General features: G+C 51.6%; 2 protein-coding genes across 7 annotated transcripts; one reads left to right on the top strand and one right to left on the bottom strand.

The window, feature by feature from the left end:
- Positions 1-39: 39 nt before the first annotated feature.
- On the bottom strand, positions 40-22,457 carry Zbtb4 (zinc finger and BTB domain containing 4). Of its 6 annotated transcripts, none has more exons than XM_057773841.1 (4): positions 22,216-22,457; positions 8,420-8,486; positions 6,840-7,876; positions 40-6,237 (listed from the first exon to the last, which is right to left on the bottom strand). In XM_057773841.1, exons 3-4 carry the CDS (start codon positions 7,865-7,867, stop codon positions 4,323-4,325), a joined length of 2,943 nt encoding a protein of 980 aa, XP_057629824.1. In that variant the 5' UTR covers positions 7,868-7,876; positions 8,420-8,486; positions 22,216-22,457; the 3' UTR covers positions 40-4,322. The 6 variants fall into 6 exon arrangements, with proteins under 6 accessions (XP_057629824.1, XP_057629826.1, XP_057629822.1 ...); XM_057773843.1 differs by lacking the exon at positions 22,216-22,457 and adding an exon at positions 20,379-21,314 and having other exon boundaries at positions 6,840-7,946; XM_057773839.1 differs by lacking the exon at positions 22,216-22,457 and adding an exon at positions 20,379-21,312.
- Positions 19,886-21,520, top strand: Slc35g6 (solute carrier family 35 member G6). The gene is made up of 2 exons (XM_057773844.1): positions 19,886-19,942; positions 20,351-21,520. The coding sequence occupies exons 1-2, from the start codon at positions 19,886-19,888 to the stop codon at positions 21,383-21,385; spliced, it is 1,092 nt and encodes a 363-aa protein (XP_057629827.1). The 3' UTR covers positions 21,386-21,520.
- Positions 22,458-22,656: the final 199 nt, after the last annotated feature.

The raw sequence follows: 22,656 nt of genomic DNA, 5'->3' as shown, positions 1-22,656 counted from the left end.
AGGAGGGAGAGAGAGAGGGAGAGTGGGAGAGAGAGAGAGAGAGGTCTCAATTTCTCATTTATTCAAGTCAGGCATAGTGGCTCATACTTAGAATCCCAGTATTGGAAGGCTGAGGCAGGACTGCTGTGGGATTCACCACGGTTAGGATACAGAGCGAGAGAGCCTGTCTCACACAAACAACTTTATTCAAGTTCTAATTTTGGCACACATACCACTAAACTAAGAATGTTTCTATATCTGTAAAATGAAGCAGAAAGTAGTATATGCCCATAGGAAATTCATATGTCACAGCTTTGAAATGGTGTTTTGTTTTGTATTTGTTTTTGTTTTGCCTGTGTTGTTGGGCTTACAATATTTATTGGTTTGTTTTGGAGTAGTTGAAATTGAATCTAGGTCCTTGCAAACAATAGGTAACTACTTACCCTTATTTTTCCTTCATTTTTGAGTTCATGGTTTTGATATCGTTGCTTGAGACAACTTTGAACTCTTGATACTTTCGACTCTTTTAAGTACTGGGATCATGGGCATAATCCACCATGCCTGTTTTGTTTTTAGAAACTGGGTCTTAGTAAGTTGTACAGTCTGGCCGTCAGCTCTAACATTCTATCTTCTTGTATTTGGAGTAACTAGGATTAGAGGTATGCATCACTATGCCCTACTGGCTGTTTTGTTTTGGTTGTTTTTGAGACAGGGTTTCGCTATGTAGCCCTGGCTAGCCTAGAACTTATGTAGTCGAGGTTGGCCTCAAGCTCACAGAGATCCACTTGCTTTTGCTTCCTGAGTGCTGGGATTAAAGGTGTATAATTTTAAGTTTGAATTAAGGGCTGGAGAGAGATGATTCTGAGGTGAAGAACATTGGCTGCTCTTCTAGAGAACCAGGGTTTGATTCCCACACCCACATATGTAACTCCATTCCCAGGGGATCCAATATTCTCTTTTCTGGCACAGTACTCTTGTGGTGCACCCACAGGCAAACAAAACACACATGAAATTAAAGGAAAAATATGGGAAGCTTGGTACCTTTAAAATGTGTGTATTTCACAGACATTGGATTTCAGGCTTCTCTTGAAAATGTTTACACAACTCCAGCGACACTATACCTGCAGCTGCTGTTGGTGGCAACTCGCTAGGGCTTTTCAGTGGCTGTCCACTCCGGCCAGGGAGCTCTCGACAGAATTCCTCGAAGCTCCCATCTACCCTACCAGCCTTCCTCATGTTCCCAACCACCCCTGCACAACACGGGCGGAATACGCAGCAGGCAAGACGAAGCCAGCGAGGACGCTAGTGGAAGAAGGGCTCTGATGGCCACGCTGCAGTCTCTGCCCCCGTGTACCTTCAAACTAGAAAAAGAGTAGGACCTGGTTTAAGGCAGAGGTTATGCTGGGACTCAGAAGTCTTGAGCCTAGCACTTATACTCCTTGAGGATGCTTCTAGAGGAGGCGGCACTGCATTTTGAGAAAGTGGCCCGTGAAGCCCAGGCTAGTCTGGAATTCTATGTGTAGCTGAGGATGGCCCTGAACTTCTGATCCTCTTGCGTTCACCTCCCAAGTGCTTGTATTAGAGGTGCATGCCACCGTGTTGGACTGAGAAACAAACCCAGGGTTTCCTGCAGGCTAGGCAAGCTCTCAACTGAGCTACATCCCAGCTCCTGAGTCAATGTCTCTACCTGGAGGTCAGATCAAAGTAAGCAAGTGTCTAGTGGCTACACAATTACAGTGAAACACCTGGCGTTGACAAGCCTCACATCAACTCAATTGCTAGACATCTGTCCCGGGAGGGAGACTAGGCTACAGGTCTCGGGATCCCTGTCCCCACAACCATCAGCCACACAAACCACCGCACCTGGCACCCCACTGAAAGCACAGTTCATTTGTCTTGTTGGTTTATTGGCCTAGAGAATTGGAAACACACAAATCTGGAGATAAATATTGGTCAGTTTCTCTAAATCTGGGTCCTCACTACGTACAGAGCTAGAATTCTAAATCTTGCGTGCTGTGGTACAGAACCAGTGGCCCTTCTCACTCTGTTGCCCTCTTCCCAGGGAACATGAGGAAAGAGGGCACATGCTGACAAGACTTGATCATTTTCAAATGACAAAACCCAAAATTATCAATACCTGAAACTCACATATTGAAACTTTCCAGCTCAAATACATATTTTTAAGTTTCTGCTTTGCCATAACTTTGTTGCCAAATTCTGGGAGCTATTCTCCTTACCCATATTAAAAAACAAAATAAACACTTATAATCTCGATTCTTCCAAAAGGTGCGTGGTTTTGGAATTTTGATCTATTCTGAAATTCAAATTCCACAGTCCATTTTCACCCCTTCTACTCTCCTGACTTCCTCAGAGGAGTACAGCTGAAGGGGACAGGAGACTTGTCATAGCTGCCCCTGCCTTCAGGCCTTCCTCAGTCTCTCTTGTGGTTCCACTGTATATATAGATATATTTATATATATATAATTTGTGTGTAGATATATATAGGTATTCTTTATTATGTATTTTTTGCAGTTTTTCTAAAGTGCCTGAAACAAGATTTATGGGAATTTTTAGTGATTTTTTTTTTCTTTTCCCCCATTTTTCCCTGTTTGAAACTTTTTCCCCCTTAAAAACTGGAACTTGGTACATTCAGTAGGAAATTCTTCACTCAGGCTGTGGCCAAGACCAAGAAAAGTGCAAAGAGACAGAGGAGGACTGGAGCGGCCCCTCTAGGATTAACATTCAGGAAGCCTGTCCAAAACCTCCCCCTTCCTATGTACTGGGAGGTTAGGAAGGGGCAGGAAGATGCTCCTGGCCTTTCCAAACTCATCTCCCTCCAAAGCCATGATCTTGCCCTCTCCACAGCAGGTCAGAGGGCAGCCATCTTGGCCCCAGAAAGCAGTAGCTGTCAGAAAGCTGTCATTTGGATTACAACAGTCTCTCTCTTTTCAACAGTCATGCTCCTCTAATTCCCACATCAAAGTTGCTCCCCTCAACTGGCTCTCCCCTTGTGAGATTTTTTTTTTGTGGGGGAGGTGTGGTGGGTAATCACACATTAGGGAGGCCCCATTTTCCACAAGAATTAGGAACAAACCTTTCTTTATCTTCCCCACTGGAAGGAAACATAGGGACCCCTGACCAGGGTTAACTAGTGCAAATTAGGGATTAGGGACTATTTAAAATCCCTGCACCCCATCCCTAGGCTGGGATCTTTGGGTGTGGGGAACTGAGTCAGAGATGGGGTATAAGGTGCTATTTTGGAGGCATAGTTGGTGGGGATACCCCAAAGCCCACCAGAAGAGAAGGATGGCGCCCTCGAAACCATCTGGAGTGACTGGCAGGACAGTGACACTAGAGGAGATAAGGTAGAGGCAAGGGTGGAGGGTTTACTCACACATGAACCCCCCACCGATTTTCTGGCTATTTGGTCTAATCTAGAAGAAACCATAGTGAGGGCTGGCAGGGAGAAAGTCGTCTCTTCATCCTACATGGAGTGCTTCAGACATGGTGCTCAAACTCGGTTTAGCCCCAAAGAAGCCATGTATAAAGGCCAGAAGAGATATGATCTATTCACCTCTTTCATCTTAGAAGAATCTGGAGTCACTGGATTTGGGGGTAAAGGTAGGGCCCAAGATTTCCCTGCCCTGTACTGAAAAAGTGCTCGGCCGTAGAACACCTCCCATCTCCTTTTGACCTGGATTGGGTTAGGCCATCTCCAAAGTCTAGGAGCACAGGAAGGAATATGGAAGATCCAAAGGCATGGAAGCCAAGGAAGCATGGCATCGTAATATGAAAGAAACAAGGACAGAGAAACCCACCCTTGGGAAGAACGGAATCCAAAGCCATGCTTCCAGGCTGTTGGGTGGATATCACAATGGTCTGGTCCAGGCCCTGGGCCACAAAGAATGGAATGTGCTAGGAAGCATGGGGGAAGGGCTTAGAGAGAGCTTCAGAACAGCAGGCATCATTAGGTGAGCTTCCCCCAGGTTTACAAATCAGGGGAGCAGGTTAGACATTCAGAGCTGGTGGGGGCTGTAAGTAGAGAGTCAGATAAGTATATTGCTCAGTTGCCCCAAGGGCTGGAGAAGGGATGGGAGCTGGCTCTTCCCCTCACAGGGGCCATTCCCTGGAAAAGACTGAGAGGGGAACCACCAAAAATCCCTTTTCAGGGGGTGGGGAGACTACAATCACACAAAGCAGCCTGACTCCTGAGCTCCAGGGGCCCCCAAATCCCTGCACTAGAGTGTTATGGGGCTCCCAAGAGGCAGGGAAGCCAGGGAGCTGATAGTGGTGGGGGGCTCGGGGAGGGTGGCATCTGGTGAAAGGGGATCTGGCCTTACTGCTCACCCCACATCTCCCTTTTGGGTTCTCTCAACCCCTGCCGGTTCCCCTATTCCCTTAGGGGGAACTGGCAGAGGAAGAGTTGGGGGAGGTGGGGTTGGTGGTGTAAGGGGTGCTGCTTGAGGATTCACTGTGTAGCCAAAGACCCCCGGCAGGAAGGGAAGGGCCCCACCCCCCTTCTCATCAGGTAGGACCATGTTGAGAGCAACTGGAAGAGCAGCCAAGTTGCTGAAGTTGTAAGGGTAGGCAGCAAGAAGCTGGGGGCCATAGACAAGTGGGTACGGTTCAGGGTAGAAGGTGACTTTGGCAGTCCCCAGCCCCTCCACCCGGTCTCCCTCAGAAGCTCCCACTGGCCCCTCATTCCCAGGTTTTCCTCTGCCACCACAGGGCTCCCGGCTGCCTCCTATCAGGGCCAGGGGAAATTCCTGAACAGGTGGGTACACATAGTTGCCCCCACCTGCTACTGGGGGCTCCTCACCCCCAGAGATGACAGGGTCTTGGAGCGAGGCAGTTTCAGGGGCTGCAGCAGCAGCAGCAGCAGCAGCACTGCCAGCCTCCCCACTTGAGGAAGACACTTGCATCTCTTGGGGGGCCTCCTCCTTGATCTCAGTGGGCCTGGTGCCAATGCTGCCTTTGGAGTAGGCAATGACAGGTGTGGGAGTGCCCCCAGGTCGCTCCACAGCATGCCTCTGCCCATGTCGGTTCAGGGCAGCTGCCGTCTTACACACCTTGGCACAGTGGGGGCAGGTGAATCGGGTGGAAGACCTCCTCCCAGTCCTGGAGCCGTGGGAGCCCCCACTGTGGGCTTCCTGGTGCTTCCTCAGCTTCCTCAGGGTGGCAAAGGTCTGGGCACAGTCCCCGCAACGGTGCCTACGCTCACCACGTCCTCGTCCTCCTGGGCCCTCCACTGATGGGGTCTCCTCCCAGGCCCTTCGTTCCAGCTTCTGCTTCCAGCGTGGTGGTCTTCGTCCTCCTCGGGGCAGTCCGCTGACCCCGCTGAGGCCACCAACAGTAGCGCCAGCCTTGCGCTTAGGCTTGTATGAATAGTAGGGCCTCCAGAGCTGATCTTCCCCTCCAGCCTTGGATTCCTCCTGGTCCTCCTCCTCCTCCTCCTCCTCCTCCTCACTCTCCTCTACATCTTCTCCACTCAGCTCTCCAGGACGCAGGTCAGTTTCTGAGATGCGACGCTTGACAATGGCTTCCTCCCCAATTCGCACAGTGATCTGACACAGCGGAGGTGGAGCCTGAAGCTGAGAGGAGCCTCGGCCTGTCCCTGTGGGGGAACCCCCACTCCCACTAACCCCACCCACGGGTTTGGCTGTGTAAGTCAGAGTCCTCCCAGCCCGCAGATTCCGGCCCTTGGCCTCCTCTGTGGCTGAGCCTGGCCCTGCAGCTGTGGCAGGGCTGGTGGGTGTTGCTGCAGGCTCAGGGGGAGGAGGTGGGTACTCTCGTTTCTTGGGGGGTCTTGGGGGAGTCGTATAAGTGATGACTGAGGCAGCTTGAGACCCTCCTGTGCTGGCTGGCCCACCCCCGGCTCCACCACTGCTACTGCTCCCATGGACAATGACAGAGGGAGCTGGGTGAGCAAAGGCGATGACAGAAGGGGGAGGGCCAGGCTCTGGGGCAGGTGGGGGCAGGAGTGGGGGGCTGGCTGGCATTGCTGCAGGGATCGGTGTGTGGAGGCTTGGAGAAGGAGGGGCCTCAGGGGCTCCCTGACTGTAGGTCTTGTATGGCCGCTTGGCTGCCCGCATGGGGAGCAGGCGGTACAGCTTGAGGGTATTAAGCTTGGGCTTGTAGCCTCCATTGGGTGTCTTCTCACTGGCTAGGAGGCCGGGGCTAATGCCATGGAAGGCTCGCTGGTGGGTCTTCAGGTTATAATAGGTGACAAAGGTTTCCCAGCAGAAGATGCACTGGTACCTGGGCCAGGACAGCAGGGAACAGGGCAGGAACAGAGCCACTTGAGTTAGAGGCCCTGAAGACAGGGCCTCATCTTGCCCTGTCACCTGCAGCCCTCAAGCTTTTAACTCCCCCAGCAGCCTGCTCATCCTCCCTTCTTCGTGCTGCTTGCTGGACCCTGCTAGCCTCTGGAGCAGAACCAGACCAAGCTCAGCCCCTGCCTCTGGCTAGCTTCAACTCTCAGCCTCAGCTGTTCTGTTGTGAAATGGTGACAGTCACATATTTTAGCCTTCAAAATGCCTTCTGTGCTACAAACGACAGAATGAGCATGCTAAGGGAAAATCAGGTGCTGTTCTGCATGCTCTAAGTCCCAGTAGGCAGGCCTGTACTCCCACAGTCCTCTCCTGCGAGGGCAAACTTCCCTTTCCATCCTAGCTTTGCCCACAGCACAAGCCTGGATGGGCAGGGAAGATGCTGGCATCAGGTGAAGGAACTGGGGTTGGAAGGAGGCAGGTGGTGGCAGCGAGCTGGGACCAGGACAAGAACAGATCCCAGTGTGGATAGATGGCTTTCTAGACCCCGCACTCTGCCCGCCCCTCCCTTGTCCACCTGAGGCCACTCACCTGCGCTCCCCGGTGTGCCACACCTCGTGCTTGGTGCGGTACTCAGCCAGGGCAAACACCTTCTCACAGTAGCGGCAGGGGTACTTCCTCCGCCACGAATGGACATTGCTGTGCCGCTTCAGGCTGGACAGGGTCACGTAGGAACGCTCGCAGGCCGCACACACATAGAGCACATGGCCGCCCACCACCTTCACCACATGCTCAGGGCCATCTCTGAAGCCCACGGGTGCTGGCAGGGTTGAGGCATCCACTCCTGCAGGCCCCCCAGGGCCAGGGGCCCCAGCTCCTAGGCCTGCAGACCCCCGAGGGTTGGACCCCCCTCGACACTGGGCCTCATGTGTCTGCAGCCGCTTGGGATGGATGAAGCTTTTTCCACATCGAGGGCAGGGAAAGGGCCTCCGGGACAAGGAGGGTTGTGAGTCAGGAGCCTGGGCCTCAGCTTTGTTACCCTCCCACTGGCCATCTGCTCTAGGTCCTGGCCCTAAGCCGTGCTCCTCAGGCTGTGAGGAGGCCAGGGGAGGAGCAGGAGGTACCCACGTATCGCCTCCTTCCCCCAGGCCCTGTAGGCGGGAGATACCCAGCCGCCGCCCCAGAGCTCCAATCTCAGCCACAGATGCCCCATCCCCTCCCCCACCAGGGAGTGCAAGCCGGGCACTATAGATGAAGTTGAGGACATCGGAAAAGGCAGCTGCCGGGACACCGGGCAGCTCTAGGACCCGCGGAGGGGTTGAAGAGTGAGGAGAGGCTGGAGGGGGAGAGGAGGACGAGGAGGACGAGGCAGCTGCGGTGGTTGCAGGGCTGGGAGCTGAGCCACCAGTGACCGGTGGGAGGGGCAGTGGAGCTGAAGCTAGTAGGGCATCTCGGAAGAAGGGACTAGAGGCAGCCAGGACGCTGCGGTGAGCAGGGAACTTGGTGTCTCCAGCTATGAGGGTGACATCACAGAAGAGGCCACGGAGTCGCTGCTCATTGAGCTGATGCAGGACAGCAGGGGCATGGGACGGATCTGTCACCTCTGCAGGGGGTGGCATGGTGCCAGCCTAGATGTGGGGAAGAGAGGCCAGGGAGAATCTCAGAGGCTGACTGAGCTGAGGTCAGGAGCCTCGGAGGCTAGGGAGAAAAATGGAGGACAGTTAGAGGCTGGCCAGAATCCGCTGGAAGGCGAAATACCTCAGGTAACACTAAGCCACCCAGAATCAAACCAATGTCCAAGACCACTATGTCTAACATCTGGATCAGAAGAGGCCAGGGATAATCCCAGGACTTGGGAGGCCGAGGCAGGCAGATCTCTGTGAGTTCGAGACCAGCCTGGTCTACAAGACCTAGTTCCAGGACAGGCTCCAAAACCACAGAGAAACCTTGTCTCGAAAAACCAAAAAAAAAAAAAAAAAAGAAGAGGCCAGGGATACCTCAGGTAATAGTGACAGTCAAGTGGTCATGACCTCCAGACTCACAGTAAGCAGTAGAAGGGGGAGGCTTGCCACACCCAACCATTTTCAGTACTGGACAAAATGGCTGCCTTGTTGGCCTCCTACTTCAGGTCTACTTTCTCCTAGCTGTAGTCCTCCCCAGCACCCTCTCACCTGAGAACATAGCCAACATGGAGCAGAGCAGCAGCTCAGCAAGTTCCTTCAGCCTGGCCTTTTCCTTCTGCAGAGAAACAGAAACTGTGTCAGAAAGCAAGAACAGGATAGGGTCCTCACAAGGAGACTATCCAGGATGTGGGCATCAGTACTTCAAAGTCACAGGCACAGAGGCTGCTCTGAAGACCCTGATCCTTCCCAGGAGCCTGTCAGGCTATCTGGACAAATCCAATCAGACCAAGGAGGTCACAGATTACCTTACCGCTGAGCCTTGCTCTGCTGGCCCCAGAAAGACAATTTGCATTATCCCCAGTGTACCTCCACAGGGCACAGTCTGACCCCACAGGCTCTGGACGCCCCACAGAGGACTCTCTAATCCCTTTGGCCCAATCTCGAGCCTCAAAGAAATCAAAGATTTGCATTTTTTTAAAAATCACAGTGGGCTTATTTACACATCAAAATAGAGCTCATTCCCCTATTAGTCCATTGGCTAGCCTGATGAGATTTTCCCATCAGGAGTGTGCCTCCTCTGTACACTGCAGACCCAGAATCTTAATGGGGGTTCTCTAGCCCAAGTACCATGTGACCCCTGCTCGCTCTAGTCCCTAGCAGCCCCCGGAAAGGTAGCCATATGAAGGGGGAGGGGCTTTAGGTCCTGCTCCTTACTCTGAGACCTTTGGCTTGTGGATCTTTAAAGCTGGGGGTCCCTACTTCACCTCTTGCTGAGAGGGTCATCGTGAGGTATGACAATCACAAGTGAGCGTTTCACAGTGGTGCCGGGGCACTGCAAGTCTTAGGTCCCCATTTTCCGTTGAGGATCTGAGTTCCAGAGTCAGGCACATTTCTATCCAAAGTCGCATGTCTGGTAACAACAGCAGAGACTGCCTGGGTCCTCCTCATCCACCCTCGATGCAGCCAGGAAGTTCTGACTCCTCCCACATATCATGGGTCACACATATCCTCATTAGTGTCCCACATCAAAAGCTCTTCATCTAATTCTCATCATCCCCAAAATGTCTCCTTCTCATTGATTGCCCATAGTATCGAGAATGATAGCTGTTCCAGGCAAGAAGAAGGAAGGTGGTAAACCGGACAATAGTCCAATGCTGTAACCACGGCGCCAGGCGCAGAACAAGAGCCCAAGTGTTGTCCCGTTTGTTGTGGCTACGGCCCACCTCATCCGCTGTCTGCACTGCACGCGTCTACTCCCTCTGTGATGGCCGCAGCACTGTGTTTGCACTATCTCATCATGTGAGGTGGCTTCCCCACTTTAAGATGGTAGGGGTTCAGGCATGCTAGGAAGCTTGCTCAAGGCTGGCCAGCCAGTTAGTAGTTAGCCTGGGATCGGACCCTATGAAGTTTGGCTTCAATGTCCCCAGTGACTTCAGAACAGCGCGATGAAGGATGTTAGCCCCCACAGAACATAGCCAGCCTACTTAGAACTTCTGTGAAAATTAGGTGACTCCTTCTTCTAGGAAGCCATGTAAAGATGAGCAAAGTCAGTTTGGTTCCAGTCCCCATTCACCTCTGAGGCCAGTCAGGCCTGCCCCTCCCCCTGCACCACTTCACAAAACGGGTGCCGGCAGGTGTGCACCCGTGTGTGGACTGCCATGGGACAAAGCCGGTTGGTGCTTCTTAAAATTGCATAGACCCAGCCGGGCGGTGGTGGCGCACGCCTTTAATCCCAGCACTTGGGAGGCAGAGGCAGGCAGATCTCTGTGAGTTCGAGACCAGCCTGGTCTACAAGAGCTAGTTCCAGGACAGGTTCCAAAGCCACAGAGAAACCCTGTCTCGAAAAACCAAAAAAAAAAAAAAAAAAAAAAAATTGCATAGACCCAAAACTGGCCTGGCCCTTAACTGCCATCCAAAATCATTGTCATATCACTACACGCTTTGGAGTGCCATTTACTTATGGGCAACGTATAGCAAAATATGTTCTGCCCACCATCTCAAGGTCAGTGCCCTCAAGGGGTGGTGGGAGATGGCGACACTAGCTACGTGGTCCTGAAAAAGTGACAACCTCTATATCAGTGTCCTTGTCTGTACGGAGAGGGTGATAACTAGTTCCCACTGTGCAGGGTAGTAAGGGTAATGAGCTCCTCACTGGGAGGCTCAACCAAACAGGGATCAGCGCTATTCCAAAGTGCTCTCCTCTACTGAACACACACAGACTTTACTCTCTTCTGACCAGTCTCTACACAGCACAACAGAACAACTATTTAAACAGATGTGGTGGAACATGCCTGTAAGCACAGCACTGGGAAGGAGAAGCAAAAGGATCACAGCAAGCTCACTGCCAGCCTGATCTACATATCCAAAATATCAGGCCAGCAGAACCACATAGGAGAACTCTGAATCAAAGCAAACAAACAAAGTAAAATAAAACAAACATTCCCAAAACTATTCATATGGAATGTGTGTGATATTAAACATTTTAAAAGATAAAGTAAATGGGAGAATGTATATAATTTAGATGCAATTACTATGCCATTTTGTTTGAGACAGGGTCTTATGTAACTCAAACCTTGAAGTGATCAAGTATGGTCTTGAACCCCTTCCTGATTGTACCCAGTGCTGGGATTATAGAAATACATCATTTTATATTTTATATAAACAACTTTTTAACACCTAAGGATTTCAATACCCATGGGGCACTCTGGAAGCAACCTCTCATGGTTACCGAGGGATGACTGTACCTCGTCTTGGAACTTAGTCCTGGAGAATGAGGAAGAAAGTGATGAAGAAAAACAAAAAGGCAGGGCTGGAGAGATAGCTCACAAGTTAAGAGCACTGACTGCTCTTCCAGAGGACCTGAGTTCAATTCCCAGAACCCACATGGTGGCTCACAAACATCTGTAACCTCCTGGCATGCAGGCATACATGCAGGCAGAACACTGTATACAACTGTATACATAATAGATAAATCTTAAAAAAAAAAAAAGAAAGGCAGAATTTTCTCTTCAAGATGAATTTGGTGGTAGGTTGGAGAGATGGCTCAACAGTGAAGAGCACTGCTCTTCCAGAGGACCCAGTTTCAATTCCCAGCACCCACATGGCCGCTCATAACAGTTCACACCTATAGTTCCAGGGGAATCTCGTGTCTTCTTCTGGCCTCCACAGGCAGCAGACTGGTACATGATAGACATGCATGCAGGTAAAATATCCATACATATTAAGTAAACAAATATAATTTTGAAAAGATGGGTTTGGTAGTTCTGTGGTTTTAAAGTCTTATTTGTTTGTCCTCTGTGTGTGTGTGTGTGTGTGTGTGACTGGCTATTGACCCCAAGGCCTCAGGCATGCTAGCGAAGCCCTCCCTCTATCACTACCTACATTTCTCTACTCCTAACGGAGTGTCACTAAGCACACACACCAGGATGCTTCCTGCTGTTCTCCAGATCACCTCATATCTCACTGATCTATGGCCTTTAAGATTTGACTCAGGCCACCTGGTTTGGGGTCTTCCCTGGTCCCTTCCCACTTTCCGAAACCTCACGTCTCCCTACCCCACTGTACTTCCCGCATGCCACTAGTAAAGCCCACTGCTTGTTTATCTCTAGAGTGTGGGCTCCAAGGAGAGCAGGGTGGGGAATTCTGACTATGCTGCTTGCTCAAGTATTTTGTACTTAGAACAGACATAATGAGATGTCAAAAACAATCTAAAGGTTAAAGGTGCACCACAATGATAGGGCACCTCCCTAGCATAGCCTTGGATCCCACCCCGTCCAGAATGATGACAGGGATGTCATAATGGCAGGATTTTGGTAGAATGGCAGAATTTGTGTTGGTGGCACAGGCCTTTAATCTCAGCACTCTGGAGGTTGGGTCCAAAAGAGCATGGATTGAAGTTAGTTTGGACTATATAATGAAACATTTCTAAAACAAGTAAAATTTTTCTTTCTAGAGTGTCTGCTCTCAAAAAAGATGTCATCCTTGGAGCTGGGATGATGACCATACCTTGGCATTTGAGAGATTCAGTTTTCTAGAGGTTTTATATACATCGTCTCATTTAATTATATCCTCATAGCCAGCCACAATAGGCCATAGTAGGTATTTATATCCTCCCAGTTTTACAGAAAAGCAAAGTCAGAGAGGATAAACCTCGTTCAAGGTCACATAGATTCTAAGTAACAGCCAAAATTTGAATCCAGGCTTGGATGACCCCAGATGCTGAATCTTTCTCTCTGCCATACAGCTGGGTCCTGCCCTGAAGAGCCTATAGCAGGCCAGCTGGTTACGTAAACCACCACACAAACTCTCACGTGCTAAGTGTTAACTGTGTCACATCTGACTCCACCCTTTCCCTTGCTCTCAAGTCCAGCAGTCACCAAGTCCGGCTGAAACTGTATGGGAACGACTTGCAAGCCTTCTCAAGTCCTCCTGGCTTCCAAACTACTTCAAGCCCCTGTTAACACTCACGTGGATCAAAGCAATGGACGACACACTATCTACTTGCCTGTAGGTTTACCTCTTCCACTGAGAGTCCGTAGCACTAACGGCAGCCTAGTGTAACTCCTGGGCTGAAAATGGTCTTTGGAAGCTGGGTCTGGTAGTGCATGCCTGTAATCCCAGTACTCAGAAGGACTGCAGAGAGTTCAAGGCCACCCTGGGCTACATTTTGAGACCCTATCTCAAAAACACAAAAGTTAGCTAGAGCAAGATATCTCAAAGGGTTTAGGCAATGCCCCAAACGCCTGCAAATCTGAGTCCCCAGGATCCACACGGTACAAGGGGAGAACCAACTCTTGCAAGCTGCCCCCTGAACTCTATCTACATGTACACTGTGGCATGTGTGCAAATAGAAATAAATGAATATAATTGAAACAATCATGGCTGGGGAGACAGTTCTGTGAATAAGAGTGCTTGAGTTCAAATCCCTAGCACTGATATAAAAAGTTGGAGAATGACCCTGTACCTGTCACAAAGGCACTGGAGGGCAAAGACAGGTTGAGGGCTCACTGGCTGGTCAGCTAGGCAAAATGGCAAATTCTGGGTCAATGTCAGACCTTTCTCAAGCCAATGAGGCAGAGGTCAACAGAGGAAGACAACCAGGTCTTGCCCTGGCCTCCATATGTGCATTCAAGTGCATGAAACACACACACACACACACACTTAATGCCCTTTCCTTGAACTCTTCCCAACATCCCTCCAATCTGTTATGACTGAACTAAAATCCATCATCTCCTTTGCCCTTTCTGACTCACAAGACAAGAACAATCCTCTTCCTGATTAATCAACATCCAGCGCCCCACGGTCAGCACCCACAAAACAAAGCCACAGGTACTCAGAGTCTTACACCCTGGGCTGGGACTCTTGAGAGGACAGTCTATGAACACAGGTCTTCAAAAATAGACTGGTAAAGGGCTGGAGAGAGAGCTCAGCAGTTAAGAACACTTGTTCTTTGAAGAGGACCCAGGTTCAAATCCCAGCATCCATATGGTGGCTCACAACCATCCATAACTACAGCTGCAGAAGATCCAACCAACACTATCTTCTGACATCCGAAGGTACCAGGCACACATGTGGTGTACACACAAAATATTCAAACACGTAAAATAAATAAAAAACAACTTATAAAAATAAAAAAAATGTATTGGTAAGCCAGGTGTTATGACTCAAGCCTGTAATCCCAGTATTCAAGAAGATTGCCAAAAATTAGAGGCTAGTTTTGGCTAAAGCGTATACGACCCTATCTCAGGAAAAAAAAAAGAGAAATACTCTACACAAACTGGTGTGTGCGCAGGCACGAGCATGCTGAGTGATCCAGGAAGCACAGAGGACAGGAGTCAAGAGACAAGATCTGGAGCCTCATGGCCTCTCACTGCCCAGGTGACTCAAGGAAAGTACTTAACTTCTCTGGGTTTCAGCGAGGCAGTCAGGGTGCCAGAGTGAGGAACGGATGAGCGATGGTACATAAAAGCCTGGGACCAGTGCCTGCACAGTTAGGGCAAGCCAACTGTTTATGGCTACTGTTACCAGTGAAGCTGGGAGCAGGGGATTCTCTGCAGCAGCAGGGCTGATGGGGCTGACACAGGAATAGTTTCTACTCTGTTGCTATATATCGGGTCTATTTTCCATATGCTGCGGGAAGGTTTGTAGGGCAGGTCATTAGTCCCATCGTGTAGATGTGGAACAGGACACTCAGAATGAACCCGTGAGGAAGTTGTAGAGGTCCAGGACACTTCAGTTCCAGTGTAGGGCTCCTGTTTGACACTTGTCCTACAGGCCTCACGGGCAGCCAGCCCCATCACCTGTCACAGAGGATGTGGCTTTAAAGCCCTCCACTCCCCTACTGTAGACACAGTGCACAGTGTTGTACATAAATGGAGCGAGTATACAAGTGCATCTCCCACCTGCACAGGACCAGGCCCCAGAGGTTAGGGAAACCTGTTCCAAACAATCTGCTTAGCAAGCAAATTCTCTCCAAAGCCCTTCCACTGTCACAGAGCAGGGCCCCACGTGCGTCACAGATACCCGCAAGGGGGTAGAGAGAGGGAGAGGGCAGATCAGGCGCAGGAGACTAAAACCTTCATGATCCTTTTTTCCATTTTAGTGACAAAAGTCACACCCGGCCTTTACATAAACATGGCCAAGGAGCCACTCTGTCTAAACTCACTTCCCTTGTAGGCGCCAGGACTTTCCTCTCTATGGCCCTGGCATGCTGGGTGAGGGGCAAACACACAGACCATACAAAAGAAGAACAGTGCCACCCAACAACACCCATGCCTACTGCTCTTGCTTTGGCTAACCTTTATCTCCCAACCTTCCCATAACATCTCCTGGGCAGCCTTTCACCCGTCACTGAAGCACACAGAAGGAGGGCACGCACTCGAAGCTTTCCACTGGTCTCCTGGGTCTGAGGCCCACATTGCCCTTGTCACGCCACCTCCTCCCAGCTCGACTCCCAGCCCAACAGCCCAGACAGGCTCCCACAAACAACGTCACAAAGAATCCCGTGGAGAATGTTGCAAACACACAACCTTCCCCTTGCTTGGCCACCCATCATCCCATAAACACATCTTGCATGTCCCACCCGGAGTCCCTCGCACCGGTGCCAGTGGACCACAGGCTTCAGTTTCTCATGCTCCTGCCGATGAGTAGACCTGACTTCCAGACATGCAGCCCCCATGGAACTTGCCCATCACAAACACACAAATGGACCACGCCTCAGTAGGACTACAGAAATGGAACTTGGGAATGATGCCTTCTGATTCAAAGGTACACAACTGCACTCTTCAAATGGGTACATACACCCTGCATTCTGGTGTCCCCCATAACACGCACGCAGGCACGGACACACACACACACTACATGCAGCTATATAGAAAACAAACATTCATAAACATTCATATGTGCAACACAAGACTTATGTAAAAGAAAACACATGCTGGCAAAAGTACACACACAACCCCAAACCACACTCAAGCTATCTGTCACCTAAAGCTACAGGGCCAAATCTTGTAATTCTGGACCAATGAGTACCCCTCCTGGCTTTCTATCTCTGTGTATCAGGGAGGGCCCTAACAGACCCCGCGGTGTCAGACTAGCAAACGGTGGTGCCCAGGAGGAGCAGTTTACCTTGCCCCACGGCACTGTAGGAGGCACAACCTCCAAGACTCACAGTAACAACACGGCCCCGACGGCGCGGCGGTTCCGGGCCCCTGCTCGCACTGCGCACCCTGCACACCCCAACTCTGGGGCGCCCAGAGGGCCACCCCTCCCCCTCGGGCCACCCCTCCCCCTCTCTGCCTGGCTCCTACGCCATCGCTCATCCAGAAGCTTGCAGCGCTTGCCCGGGATCACACCCGCCCCACCCCACCCCCAACCTGCCCCACAGAGGGAGGGGGACATTGGGCTGCAGAATTTAACCCTTCCTAAGTGGAGTGATTGTGACCCTCTCCATGGCCTCAGGAGACCAAGGCCCCCAGCCGCGGCTCGCTGGACGCCATACCCGGGCGCCCTTAAGTCGCTCCCCAGCGCCGTGCGCGCCCGGGGGCGGGGCCTATTCCAGCCCCCGACCCCTGCTCCCCTGTATCAACCTGGAAGGGGAGCGGTTGCGGGGCGCGGCCCGGGCCCCCGCAGCGCCGGGCAGCGGAGAGAGGGGGCCAAGGTAGTTGGCTCCCGTCCGCCCTAACCCTGCCCGGTCCGCCCCGGGGCCAACCTGACTGCGATGGCGCCGCGTCCGCCAGGCCGGGCTCATCACCGTGGCCGCCCCCGGCCACTCGGGTTTCGCCCTCCTCCAGCTCCGGCTCCAGCTCCTGCCCCGGCCCCCCCAGCGCCCGGCCCCGGCCCAGCCCCGCCGCCGCCGCCGCCACTGACATCATCGGCTCCCCCCCTCGCCCCGGTCCTCCCCCCCCACCCCCACCCCCGGAAACAGTCCCCCCCCCAGCGCCGCTGCTGCTGCCGAGAGGAAGCCAGCGCCGCGCAGCCGACACCGACCCTGGGCTCTGGTGTCCGATGGCCTTGGCCCGGTGGATCCCATACAGGGAAACAAACGACGCTGGGTGGACACCTTGCCGGGGCGGTGACCGGCCTGTACTGCCCTCGACCACTCACTCCCTGGGAAGGGACTCACCCCCACGCCCGCCCTTCCCTCTGAACATTCTTCACTCAGGGGTGCACATTGCCTAGAGCTTGCTGCGTGTGCACATTTGCTCACCACAGACACGCACACCATACACGTTCTCCCGGGTTGCAAACATACAACACGGTAGACTCACAATTGGGCCCAATGGAACCTATAGACCCAGAGTCAGCATCCTCAGAGGACAATAGCCCTGGGGCACCCCTTTAGGAATGCCTACGGACTTTCATCAGACCCACAGGCAAGGAAGGCCCTAATGTGGCATAATGGGGGCCTTACATGAAAAGCTTGGAATTTGATCTTAACCAGTGGAAATACCCACTTCTGGGTCCTTGCATATAAACGCAGGTCTTGGTGTTGGGTCTCCTGCACTAGCTGCACAGCATAAGAAACGTAAGAAGCATAATAAAACACTCCACACAAGAAACATATTCCTGAACTGTCAACGGGACAATCCTACCGATTCCTCCCTGGTGTCGCAAAATTTAAAACTCTGGAGAGGTCTGGCATGATGCTTTAGCTTCCAGGTGCTTGGGCTGTCCCCATTCCAAGTCTCTGAAGCGCTCTGCTACTAGGAGGCCAACCTGGTTTAAGCAGCAAGTTCCGGGTCAGCCAGGGCTACGTAATGAGAGCCCCATCTCAAAAAAAAAAAAAAAAAAAAAAATCCAACCCCACCCTAAACAAAAACAAAAAACCATCAGGAGACAGAGGCACAAACTCTCAGAATTCTCCCTGTGGAACATGGTGGCTCAGGTATTAAGGTAGCAGAGACAGGACGATCACTGCAAGCTCAAGGTGTAACAAATCCCAAGTCCCTCAGACCTATACAAGCTGTACAGCAACCCTTTCTCTAAACAACAGCAGCAACGAAACAAACAAACCCACCTCAACACTCCTTCAAACATTTGTGAAGCTAAGCTTGGTGCCCCATGCCTATAATCCCAAGCACTCTGGGAGAGGATAGCATGGTGAGACCAGATTTCAAGGCCAGATTCCACAGTAGTGAGTTTGAGACCAGCCTGGGCAAGACCTTGGATCAAAAAAGCAGGAACTGAGGGTTAGAGAAATTGCTCAGTGGTTAAGAGAGGGTAGTGCTCTTGCAGACGATCCAAGAGTTTGAGTCCCAACATCTAAGTCAGGCCATTCATACTGTCCTGTAACTCCAGCTCCAGGGGATAGGATATCTCTGGCCTCTGCAGGCACCTGCATTCATGCACATCCTGTTACACTGCTGCACTCACACACAGTTAAAAATAAAATACAGCTTAGGTCTGGAGAGATGGTTCACACTGTGCACTCACATGCACGCACCCACACAGGCTCTTTTTCTTTCTTCCCTTTTCCTCCCCTCCCCCAAGGTCTCACTGTGTAGCTATGGCTGGCCTGGAATTCATTCTATCACTCTGTAGATCAGGTTGGCCTGAAACTCACAAAGCTCTTCTGCTCCCAAAATGCTGAGATTTGAGGTATGGGCCATCACGCCTGCCCACACACTAACTTTTTTCAAAAAAGAAACCGAGACTATAAAGATGGTTCAGTGGTTAAGAGCACTGACTGCTTGTCCAGGTCCAATTCTCAGAATTCACATGGCGGCTTACAAACATCTGTAATTCATTTCAAGGGATATGGCCCCCTTTTCTGACCTCCAAGGGCACCAAACACACATATGGTACACAGACATACATGTGGGCAAAACACCCACGCACACAAAATAAAACTAAAAAAATAGGCATAAATGCCGGGCGGTGGTGGTGCATGCCTTTAGTCCCAGCACTCCTGAGACAGAGGCAGGCGAATCTTTGTTAGTTCAAGGCCAGTCTGGTCTACAGAATGAGTTCTATGATAGCCAAAGCTACACAGAGAAACCTGTCTCTAAAAACCAATAATAATAATAATAATAAAATAAAGAAACAAGAGAGAGCTGAGGAGATAGATAGCTCACCTGATAAACTGCTATCAAACAAACATGAAATGAAGACCTGGACTCAAGAAAAAAGCTGGGAAGATGGCTCGGAGTTTAAATCTATAAGCCCCACATAAAGCCAGACATAGTATTGGCTTTTCTAAACCCAGCTCCCCTCCAATGTTGAGATGGAAGGCAGAGTTGGTAGGATCCCCAGGAGCTCTCAGGCCAGCAATTCTGACATTTGCTGAAGCACACAGCAAGACTCAGACTAGGCAGAAGGTAAGGACAGACACCTGAGCTGTTCTCTGACCTCTGCACACTCACCAGAACGAGAGAGAGAGAGAGAGAAGCCAAGCATGCAATGCTCAAAATCATGAAGTGGGGGAGATGGAGGCACATGGATCCCTGGGTTTTTTTGTCCAGTCAGCCTAATCTACTAGGCAAGTTTTGGTCAACGAAGAGACCCTGTTTTTTTAAAAAAATTGAGAGGTAGACAGAACCTGAAGAAAAATACCCAATGTCACCCTCTATGTGTCATGTATGGACATGAACACACAAACACGTACAGAAACAACAACAAAAAAACAACCTTTATGAGGCAAAACATTAACCAAAAGCAGTTTTATTACAGAACTGAGAGAGAGAGGGAGAGAGAGGGAGAAGGAAGGAAGGCAAGAGAGAATGAGAATGAACCCGGAGTCATAGCAACAAGGATAGAAAACAAGCCTGGGGACAGTGGTGTACACCTGTGATCTGCCCGGACAACACAGCAAATTCCAGAACAGCCTGACCTACAGAAAGAGCTTGTCTCGTTCCCCCTTACCCCGCAAACTCACACCAAACCAAAACCACAAACCAACGCACAAAATAAACAGTAACAACAGACCAGAGTTGGAATTTATGAGAAAACAGTCCCTCCCCACCCCCTCAGGAAGGTTCCAGGGAAGAACCTTACCCCCACTCCAGCCAAGTCACAATGGCTGGAGCTCTGAAGGGGACCCCAGGAGGAGAGGAGGAAGTCCGAAAAGAGACGGTGAGTATCAGGACAAAGAGGCAACGGTCAGCATCCTCCTCTAAACTTCCCAGTGGTCCTGGAGACGCCTACAAGTGAAATTCATGATATACCCAGAAGTCCCGGGAGCCTGTGACATCATATGGATACATAACATTTGCAGCTAACACCCTTTCCTCAAACGAACAGAGTATCCCTGGGTCCTCTGTTTTCTCCCAGAGAGACAGGATGTTGCAAGACTTCCCCCCCTGCTTCCTGATTTAGATGCTCAAGGCCCACATCATACCACCTCGTCCATCCTTAGGCCCTTTCTAGCTCCCATGAGCTCCTCTATCCCGAAGGGTCCACAATCTCAACCTGGCACTCACCTTACCCCAAGTTGCCCAGGCTGTGGTTGCCCTCAAGTCCAAGCTCCTTTCTTCCTAACAGGATGCCAGCCATCCCTATTTCAACTTACCTGACTTCACCCAGCCATCACCGCCCTCCACTCCAGTCAGCTTCCTCTCGAACTCTCACCATCGCTGCGGGCCCTCTGATGCCACCAAGGGCCTGTTTGTGGCCCTGCTGGGTGGAGGCCTGTCTGCTGGCTTCGTGGGCCCGTTCTCCCGTATGGCTTACCAGACCTCCCACTTGCCCTCGTTGGAGCTACTCATCTTTCGATGCCTCTTCCACCTCCCCATTGCCTTGTTACTTAAGTTTCGTGGTGATCCGCTGCTAGGACCGCCTGACGTCCGGGTTCGGGCCTTCCTTCACGCCATGCTCAACGTTCTCAGCATCGGATGTGCTTACAGTGCGGTGCAGGTGGTGCCTGCCGGCAATGCAGTCACTGTTCGCAAAGGCTCTTCCACCGTGTGCTCTGCCCTCCTAGCACTCTGCCTGGAGAGCCAAGGTCTCAGTGGCTACGCCTGGTGTGGCCTGTTCGGCAGCACCCTCGGACTAATCATCATTGTGGGACCTGGACTAGGCACATTGCAAGAGGGGACTACAGGCCTCTACACAGCCCTGGGCTACGTACTGGCTTTCCTGGGAGGTCTGGCACTGTCACTGGGGCTACAGGTTTACCGCTCTCTACACTTCCCCTCCTGCCTACCAACAGTGGCCTTCCTATTCGGCCTGGTGGGGCTAATGGTCTCCGTACCAGGCCTCTTTGTGCTGCAGACACCTGTGCTACCCCAAGACCCTCTGAGCTGGAGCTGCGTGGTGGCAGTGGGGCTCCTTGCGTTGGTTTCCTTTGTGTGTGTGAGCTATGCAGTCACCAAGGCCCACCCTGCCCTGGTATGTGCTGTCCTGCACTCTGAGGTGGTGGTGGCCCTGATGTTACAGTACTATGTGCTCTATGAGACCGTGACACCTTCTGACATCATGGGAGCGGGGGTTGTGCTGGGCAGCATTGCCATCATCACTGTCCAGAATCTCAGCTGTGAGAAGGACAGCTGTGAGAAGGACGGGCAGATGGAGGAGTGAAATCAGACTTGAGAGCCTGGGGGAGGGTGGGACAGGGGCAAATAGAAGGAGAGACCGGAATAAAAATCATGGAAGAACAAACGTCTCCAAAAGAATTGGTGTGGAGCCAGGGAGATGGCTCAGCAGGCACAGGCTAGGGCTAGGAAGCCTGACAAGTCGCTCGTGGGAGAGGAAGAGAGCCGACTTCTACAAATGATTCTTTCCACAGGCGCGCTGTGGTATGCTCACACACAATAAAAATGTAAAAACAAACAAAACCCGAAAGGGATGCCCTGGCATTCAAGGGTAACTTGGGACTCGATGGAGAGGGAACACCTGAGGTACAGGAAACCAGCAGGGCATGGAATTTAGGCTGGGGTCAAGGGATAAGGACATAGTTAAGCAGTGAGGTCTCAGATCCAAGGGACGACTGGTAGTGGTCTATGGTGAATAATCCCACAAACAGGAAAGAGCGTTAGGAATGAAGTGCGCAGGTTGTCAGGCAAACAGCCAGCTACGGCTCTGGGGCTGTGGGGGAGGGGAGGGTTCCTTTTCCCTTGGGCTCCCTGTCCGGGTGGTGACGTAACACTGACATCAAACGTGGATCACTGTGGCCGTGCAGTTGGTATCGTCTCTGCACTGGAGAGAGTGGAAACACGCCCTTATTGGAGACTCCTTGAGACCATCAGCCGCCTCCTTATTTCTGAAAGGAGGAGAATTTCCTAAAAACTCATATTCCTTTTTGACCTCAAATTCCCCAGGATTTTCGTTTTCTGCCCCGCCACTAATCTGCTTTTCTCGGACAGACGCGGTCGCGTGATCTGCGGCTCTCGGGTAGCAGCCATCCTTACTTCCAGAACAGGCCTTTAGCTTTCCAGCTGGAGATCCGAGGCCAGGGCTCCGTGCAGCTCTCCATTAGAGGACAGGAGGTGTCACCCCACCCCGGGAGGCCTTACGACAAGTATCAGCTTCCAATCGCTGGGACTCGCCATCTTGTTTGTCTTGTGCATAATCCAGCGAAAAACTGAATATTCATGACCGAGGGCCAGCCCGTCCCTCCCTCTCTCCCCGGAACACACTCCGGAGGCCTCGACTGGCCCCGCCTTCAGTGCCGACGCGTCGAGCAAACCATTTCCCAGGTGTGTGGGGGGCGACATTAATGAGGCACTTCGGATGCAAAGGAGCCTGTACTCCAAAGTCGAGTAAAGGTGGCCTACTTTGTCCTCGAGTCTGCGAGCCCTAAGCTTGAGTGCCCGGGAAATCGGCGGGGAGGGAGGCGACAGGATCGGAAA

This window comes from Chionomys nivalis, chromosome 7 (genome assembly GCF_950005125.1).
Source record: "Chionomys nivalis chromosome 7, mChiNiv1.1, whole genome shotgun sequence".
Taxonomy (NCBI): Eukaryota; Metazoa; Chordata; class Mammalia; order Rodentia; family Cricetidae; genus Chionomys; species Chionomys nivalis.
The sequence above is the reverse complement of the archived record's forward strand: the minus strand, read 5'-3'. Positions and strand labels throughout refer to the sequence as shown.

Coding starts and splice junctions, on each gene's coding strand:
- Zbtb4 (XM_057773841.1), bottom strand. CDS start 7,867: ATGCCACCCCCTGCAGAGGTGACAGATCCGTCCCATGCCCCTGCTGTC. Junction 6,238..6,839: donor TGGCACACCGGGGAGCGCAG/GTGAGTGGCCTC, acceptor GTCCTGGCCCAG/GTACCAGTGCATCTTCTGCT.
- Slc35g6 (XM_057773844.1), top strand. CDS start 19,886: ATGGCTGGAGCTCTGAAGGGGACCCCAGGAGGAGAGGAGGAAGTCCGA. Junction 19,943..20,350: donor AGGAAGTCCGAAAAGAGACG/GTGAGTATCAGG, acceptor TCTTCCTAACAG/GATGCCAGCCATCCCTATTT.